Consider the following 8,213-nt stretch of genomic DNA (forward strand, 5'->3'; position numbering starts at 1 on the left):
ATGGATGAGAGACCAGCACACATCATGGGAGAGAGAGACCAGCACACATCATGGCTGAGAGACCAGCACACATCATGGGAGAGAGAGACCAGCACACATCATGGATGAGAGACCAGCACACATCATGGGAGAGAGACCAGCACACATCATGGCTGAGAGAGACCAGCACACATCATGGCTGAGAGACCAGCACACATCATGGCTGAGAGACCAGCACACATCATGGGAGAGAGAGACCAGCACACATCATGGGAGAGAGAGACCAGCATACATCATGGCTGAGAGACCAGCACACATCATGGGAGAGAGACCAGCACACATCATGGCTGAGAGAGACCAGCACAGGAAACTGAAATATCAACACTGGAAAAACATGTTCATCAACACAACGTCACCAGACACAGAACTAGACTCACTGCTCCTCTCTAAACCCCAACCCCAACCCCAACCCTAGCCTCAACCCCACCCCCAACCCCAACCCCAACCCCAACCCCACCCCCACCCCCACCCCCACCCCCAACCCCAACCTCACCCCCACCCCCAACCCCAACCCCAACCCCAACCCCAACCCCAACCCCATCCCCACCCCCAAACCCAACCCCAACCCCAACCCCAACCCCAGCCCCACCCCCAACCCCAACCTCACCCCCACCCCCAACCACATCCCCACCCCCAAACCCAACCCCAACCCCAACCCCAACCCCACCCCCAACCACATCCCCACCCCCAAACCCAACCCCAACCCCACCCCCAACCACATCCCCACCCCCAAACCCAACCCCAACCACATCCCCACCCCCAAACCCAACCCCAACCCCAACCCCAACCCCAACCCCAACCACATCCCCACCCCCAAACCCAACCCCAACCCACCCCCACCCCCAACCACAACCCTCAGCCTCAAACGTGACCAGAGTGGACATGGTTGTTCTCCCCTCTAGGTGCGGTTCTGTTAGTTCATGGTTCTGTTAGTTCATGGTTCTGTTAGCTCATGGTTCTGTTAGCTCATGGTTCTGTTAGTACATGGTGTATTTACTGTGAGTGTGGTATACGCTATTCTATACGTTAGTTCAGTTCCAAATGGTACAATATCGTTGCATACTTTTTTAGGACAAAAAGTAATCCGTGTGTGTGTGTGTGTGTGTGTGTGTGTGTGTGTGTAGACCAGGCCTCCACATGCAACCTGAGGTTCTTTAGCATCATGGAATCTTGGTAGAACATTCATACAGGCTTCAGAAAGCGTCATGGCGTCCGTCTGTCTCCTGTCCTCACTGACAGCTGCTTCTCAGCTTACTAGAGATGGACAGACAGAGAGAGAGACAGAGAGAGACAGAGAGAGAGAGAGAGAGAGAGAGAGAGACAGAGAGACAGAGAGAGAGAGAAGGGACATTAATGTGAGAGCGGTATTTAAGAGACACACAAAAACATATCTCTATTAAAGTAGTCAGCAGTGTGAGTGTGAGAGTGTAGTGTATACTCATCGGTCTGTAGTGTGAGAGTATAGTGGTGGTCTGTAGTATTAGTGTAGTGTGAACTCACGGTCTGTGTTAGTGTAGTGAGTAGTGTAGGAGTGCAGTGTGGTAGTGTAGTGTGTTAGTGTAGTGTGCAGTGTAGTAGTGTAGTAGTGTAGTGTGCAGTGTAGTAGTGTAGTAGTGTAGTAGTGTGTTAGTGTAGTGTAGTAGTGTAGTAGTGTAGTGTAGTAGTGTAGTGTGTTAGTGTAGTGTAGTAGTGTAGTAGTGTAGTGTGTTAGTGTAGTGTGCAGTGTAGTAGGGTAGTAGTGTAGTAGTGTAGTGTGCAGTGTAGTAGTGTAGTAGTGTAGTAGTGTAGTGTGCAGTGTAGTAGGGTAGTAGTGTAGTAGTGTAGTGTGCAGTGTAGTAGTGTAGTGTAGTAGTGTAGTGTGCAGTGTAGTAGTGTAGTAGTGTAGTGTGTTAGTGTAGTGTAGTAGTGTAGTAGTGTAGTGTGTTAGTGTAGTGTGCAGTGTAGTAGGGTAGTAGGGTAGTGTGCAGTGTAGTAGTGTAGTAGTGTAGTAGTGTAGTGTGTTAGTGTAGTGTAGTAGTGTAGTAGTGTAGTGTGTTAGTGTAGTGTAGTAGTGTAGTAGTGTAGTGTGTTAGTGTAGTGTGCAGTGTAGTAGGGTAGTAGTGTAGTGTGCAGTGTAGTAGTGTAGTAGTGTAGTGTGTTAGTGTAGTGTAGTGTGTTAGTGTAGTGTGTTAGTGTAGGAGTGTAGTGTGTTAGTGCAGTGTAGTAGTGTAGTAGTGTAGTAGTGTAGTGTGTACTCACAGTGTCGTTCTCCCCGTCAGAGCCGGGCCGGGAGTCTGAGCCGTAGTGCAGAGGAGAATACACCCAGCTCCGGTCATCCTGAGTCTGCAGGTACAGCAGCCAGCCAGCAGGGGGCGCAGAGGACAGGATCAATCAACCAATCAGCCAACCAATCAACCAATCAACCAATCAACCAATCAATCAATCAATCAATCAACCAACCAACCAACCAACCAACCAACCAACCAACCAACCAACCAACCAACCAACCAACCAAGCTTTCAGACAGGAATGCAACACAATGCACTTCACAACAAAATAAAATGGAATATATAAGACAGATATTAAAAGCACAGTAGAGAGTAGAGTATAGTAGAGTAGAGTAGAGTAGAGTAGAGGTAGTTAGCCATTCCAGAGGTCCCTAGCGTCTAGCTCCAGACGGTGGTCAGATATGGAAGGTTCTCTCTGTCTGTTATCCTGAGATGTGACTGACCGCTGAGCGTCTAGGGGTCCAGGGGGAGTGTGTTGGACCAGTGGTCCATTTGGGGGCTAGATGTCCAATAGCAGGAAGCTAAAGCACTCAGTCACCACAGCCACACTCCTGATAGGTTCACGGTGAAGAGCGCTACTGTCTGATTGGTTCAATCACAGTGTGTTTACCAGGAGTGGGACAGGAGGGAGGGGCTACTGGCCAGCTCACGGTCCAGACAAGCAGGGCGTAAGTAAGTAGCCTTAAGAACCAATGGTTCTGGAGCCTGGTGGTCCATAGGGCAGGAGCCCATCTCCTGGTTCCTTAGCGGGAGGCAGCTTGATGTACAAGTCCACCTCCTGGACATGATGTAAGTTTGTCTCAGTGACTGACTCCCAATCCAACCCTTGATGCTGAGTGACCAGCAGGGAGGCATCGGGTACCTGTTCTTATACAGTAGTCGTTGGTATGACTCTGCCGGGGATCGAACCCCCGACCTCAGGGGGGACACTCTGACCACGAGGCCACTGAGCTGGTTCAAGTCTCGCCCTGGTCCTGCCTTATTTTCAACCAAAAGGGGCGTGTCCACTTACGTGTACTTCCTATTTACTACAATGTGATGTCACCGTGCTCTGGTCTACAGTACGTATACCCAAGGACTACATTTCCCACAATCTGTGCGTGTTGTTTTCCCTTTCTGACAGAAATGACAGATCAAAATGGACGTATTCCTTTATGAAATTTGGGCTTTTATTTTGAAAAAGAAAAAGTTGTGTGTGACCAGTACGTGAACGCTAGGAACAAGCTGAGCTTCACATGGAGCCTCTCTTATGAGCGCTAGTCTGGCTCGTTATGACCACTAGGTCTGGACTATGGTTTGACCTTAATAAGGATCCAGAACAGAACTACAGGCTGACCACATGGGGGCGCTGTGACTTACATTGTAGCTGGAGCTAGAGTTCAGCTTACGACGCCCAAGAACCGGAGAATACACCCAGTACCTCCCGTCCGCATACTGACACACACACACACACACACACACACACACACACACACACGGGAGAGGAAAGTGGGTTTGTGGAGGAAAGGAGAAACGAGGGATGAGGGAGGAGAGAAGGAGAGGAGAGGAGAGGAGGAGGAGGGATGGATGGAACAGAGGAGGAAAATTAAATACATTAAAAATGGAGAACAGACAGAACTAGTTGAAATTTTTGAATGGATGATCAGAAAAGAAGAAAAGAAATGTATGAATGGATGATGAATGGATGATGAATGGATGATGAATGGATGATGTCTTTCAGATTGATAACCCTGGAGATGTGAGGACAGAAGTCAGATGGCTGATGACAATTATGAGGCGCACACACACACACACACACACACACTGCACAACACACACACACCACACACACACACACACACACACACACACACACACACACACTGCACACACACACACACCACACACCACACACACACACACACACTGCACACACACACTGCACAACACACACACACCACACACACACACACACACACACACACGCACACACACACACACACTGCACACCACACACCACACACACACACACATGCGCGTGCTAGGCCTCACCCTCACAGCTCCACCACGCTGCCCTCCCTGTTCCGCTGTGGGAGAGAAACATTCAGCCACCCAGGAGAGACCACATCACACTGTGACTACAGACTGAGATCACCACCCAGGAGAGACCACATCACACTGTGACTACAGACTGAGATCACCACCCAGGAGAGACCACATCACACTGTGACTACAGACTGAGATCACCACCCAGGAGAGACCACATCACACTACAGACTGAGATCACCACCCAGGAGAGACCACATCACACTGTGACTACAGACTGAGATCACCACCCAGGAGAGACCACATCACACTACAGACTGAGATCACCACCCAGGAGAGACCACATCACACTACAGACTGAGATCACCACCCAGGAGAGACCACATCACACTACAGACTGAGATCACCACCCAGGAGAGACCCCATCACACTACAGACTGAGATCACCACCCAGGAGAGACCACATCACACTACAGACTGAGATCACCACCCAGGAGAGACCACATCACACTACAGACTGAGATCACCACCCAGGAGAGACCACATCACACTACAGACTGAGATCACCACCCAGGAGAGACCACATCACACTACAGACTGAGATCACCACCCAGGAGAGACCACATCACACTACAGACTGAGATCACCACCCAGGAGAGACCACATCACACTACAGACTGAGATCACCACCCAGGAGAGACCACATCACACTACAGACTGAGATCACCACCCAGGAGAGACCACATCACACTACAGACTGAGATCACCACCCAGGAGAGACCACATCACACTACAGACTGAGATCACCACCCAGGAGAGACCACATCACACTGTGACTACAGACTGAGAGACCTACAGACTGACAGCTCACCACTCAGAGAGACCTACAGACTGACAGATCACCACTCAGAGAGACCTACAGACTGACAGCTCACCACTCAGAGAGACCTACAGACTGACAGCTCACCACTCAGAGAGACCTACAGACTGACAGATCACCACTCAGAGAGACCTACAGACTGACGGATCACCACACAGAGAGACCTACAGACTGACAGATCACTCAGAGAGACCTACAGACTGACAGCTCACCACTCAGAGAGACCTACAGACTGACAGATCACTCAGAGAGACCTACAGACTGACAGATCACCACTCAGAGAGACCTACAGACTGACAGCTCACCACTCAGAGAGACCTACAGACTGACAGATCACCACTCAGAGAGACCTACAGACTGACAGATCACTCAGAGAGACCTACAGAGTGACAGGCCACCACAACACACTCTTAACTACAGACTGACTGGGGTCAGAGGTCAGCACACACGCGCTGTCCTGTGACCAGGGAGCAGGAAGCAGGAGGGAGGGGCTTACAAAGTAGATGTCCGTCACTGGCACCTCCCCCTCCATGGAGGTGTGGCTGCTGGCGGTGGAGAGACGATTGGTGGAAGACGGCCGAGACTCCGCCCTCACCTGGGGGCTGCCAGGGGGGAGGGAGAGGGGGGGAGGAGGAGTGGAGGAGGAGGAGGGGGGGAGGGAGGAGAGAGGAAGGGTGGAGGAGGAGGAGGGGGGGAGGGAGGAGAGAGGAAGGGTGGAGGAGGAGCAGGGGGGGAGGGAGGAGTGAGGAAGGGTGGAGGAGGAGGTGGGGGGGAGGGAGGAGAGAGGAAGGGTGGAGGAGGAGCAGGGGGGGAGGGAGGAGAGAGGAAGGGTGGAGGAGGAGGTGGGGGGGAGGGAGGAGAGAGGAAGGGTGGAGGAGGAGCAGGGGGGGAGGGAGGAGAGAGGAAGGGTGGAGGAGGAGGTGGGGGGGAGGGAGGAGAGAGGAAGGGTGGAGGAGGAGCAGGGGGGGAGGGAGGAGAGAGGAAGGGTGGAGGGGGAGGAGGGGGGGAGGGAGGAGTGAGGAAGGGTGGAGGAGGAGGAGGGGGGGAGGGAGGAGTGAGGAAGGGTGGAGGAGGAGGTGGGGGGGAGGGAGGAGAGAGGAAGGGTGGAGGAGGAGGTGGGGGGGAGGGAGGAGAGAGGAAGGGTGGAGGAGGAGCAGGGGGGGAGGGAGGAGAGAGGAAGGGTGGAGGAGGAGGTGGGGGGGAGTGAGGAGAGAGGAAGGGTGGAGGAGGAGGAGGGAGGGGCGGGGTCAGGGGGAGGAGGAGGGAGCGGTGAGGGGAGGGGAGGAGAGGAGGAGGGGGGAGGGGGGAGGGAGGAGACCCCCTCGGTCACCTGGGTCAGCTCGGTGGTCCTGGGAACCTCGCTGGAAGAAACACAGAAGGACATCTGTCACACACACACACACACCATAGGAAGAAAGGCATGTGTGTGTGTGAGTGTGTGTGTGTGTGTGTGTGTGTGTGTGTGTGTGTGTGTGTACATGCGTGCGTGTGTGTGTGAGTGTGTGTGTGTGTGTGTGTGTGTATGTGTGTGTGTGTATGTGTGTGTGTGTGTGTGTGTGTGTGTGTGTGTGTGTGTGTGTGTGAGTGTGTGTGTGAGTGTGTGTGTGAGCTCTCACCTGAGCTCCACCTCCACCCTGATCGTCTGCTGCTTCTCCTCGTGAACCTCCACCACTTCCTGCTGCGACCTGGAAGTACATGGGCCGGCACAGGAAGTGAGGTCAGAGAGTCCGGAGGGAAGACTTGTGGAACTATTATGGGATGTATTTGGGTTCCTCACCAGGCTGCTCACCTGATTATACTGGGGGAGTGAATCTGCCTCCTGCAGGAGGAATACAGGTTAGAACAGTAAGGGCTCTTTACTGGTTTAGACGCCGTGTGTGTTCGGTGTGTGTGTGTGTGTGTGTGTGTGTGTGTGTGTGTGTGTGTGTGTGTGTGTGTGTGCGTACCTGTAGCGAGGGTGTTCAGGGGTATCAAAGGGGGTTGTGGGTAGGTAGGTGGTGTGTGTGTGTGTGTGTGTGTGCGTACCTGTAGCGAGGGTGTTCGGGGGTATCAAAGGGGGTTGTGGGTAGGGAGGTGGTGTGTGTGTGTGTGTGTGTGTGTGCGTACCTGTAGCGAGGGTGTTCAGGGGTATCAAAGGGGGTTGTGGGTAGGGAGCAGTGTTGGGCAGTAACGCGTTACTAGTAACGCGCTACAGTAATAATATTACTTTTTCCAGTAACGAGGGGTGTAGCGAGTTACTAATCACATTTCAGTAATAATATTACAGTTACTTGCCCCCAGAAAGCTCGCTACTGCATTACTTTTGTCATAGGCCTGCTCTGTTTATTTATTTTCGTTTTACAAAGGGTGAAATAAAGTTTTGATTTCAGATTGAAGAACGTTCCGCTCATATCACGTCCCGTCACATTATAACCAGGCAAGCAGCGAGCGAGCGGAGCTATTTGAACATGACGACGTTAACATTCCATGGCTGGAAATACGCACACTATTTCGATTTCCTGGAACTGAAAGACAACAAGAATGTTGTCAAGTGTAAACTGTGTGTAAGTTCTACTAAGACTCTTTCTTGTGCCAGAAACACCACCTCAAATCTCCTGAAACATTTGCTACGCCAACACAGCAACATGAAGTTGGTGGAAAGAGAACCGGACCGTGATGAGCACGCTGCAAAAGGTAGTCAATATGGAAAGTAATATATTACATAAGTAACTAGTTACTTTTGGCTGGGAGTAATAAGTAAAGTAACGATATTACTTTTAAAAAGGGTAATGAGTAATAAGTAATATATTACATTTTTTGAGTAACGAGCCCAACACTGGTAGGGAGGTGGTGTGTGTGTGTGTGTGTGTGTGTGTGTGTGTGTGTGTGTGTGTGTGTGTGTGTGTGTGTGTGTGTGTGCGTACCTGTAGCGAGGGTGTTCAGGGGTATCAAAGGGGGTTGTGGGTAGGGAGGTGGTGTGTGTGTGTGTGTGTGTGTGTGTGTGCGTACCTGTAGCGGGGGTG

At 51.8% G+C, this 8,213-nt stretch overlaps 1 protein-coding gene across 1 annotated transcript in view; it reads right to left on the minus strand.

Moving 5' to 3' along the window:
- Window positions 1–1,151: 1,151 nt before the first annotated feature.
- Window positions 1,152–8,213, minus strand: part of LOC311316292 (phosphatidylinositol 4-phosphate 5-kinase type-1 gamma-like) — a gene marked incomplete at its 5' end in the record, with an annotated part of 9,831 nt that continues 2,769 nt past the window's right edge. The window contains 6 exons of the mRNA XM_084447134.1: window positions 1,152–1,293; window positions 2,278–2,361; window positions 5,708–5,887; window positions 6,341–6,572; window positions 6,828–6,896; window positions 7,001–7,030. Coding sequence (XP_084303260.1) covers window positions 1,291–1,293; window positions 2,278–2,361; window positions 5,708–5,887; window positions 6,341–6,572; window positions 6,828–6,896; window positions 7,001–7,030 — 598 coding nt within the window. The 3' untranslated portion in view covers window positions 1,152–1,290. The remainder of the gene's footprint in view (window positions 1,294–2,277; window positions 2,362–5,707; window positions 5,888–6,340; window positions 6,573–6,827; window positions 6,897–7,000; window positions 7,031–8,213) is intronic.

This window comes from Borostomias antarcticus (assembly GCF_949987555.1).
Source record: "Borostomias antarcticus genome assembly, chromosome: 12".
In the NCBI taxonomy this organism is placed as follows: domain Eukaryota; kingdom Metazoa; phylum Chordata; class Actinopteri; order Stomiiformes; family Stomiidae; genus Borostomias; species Borostomias antarcticus.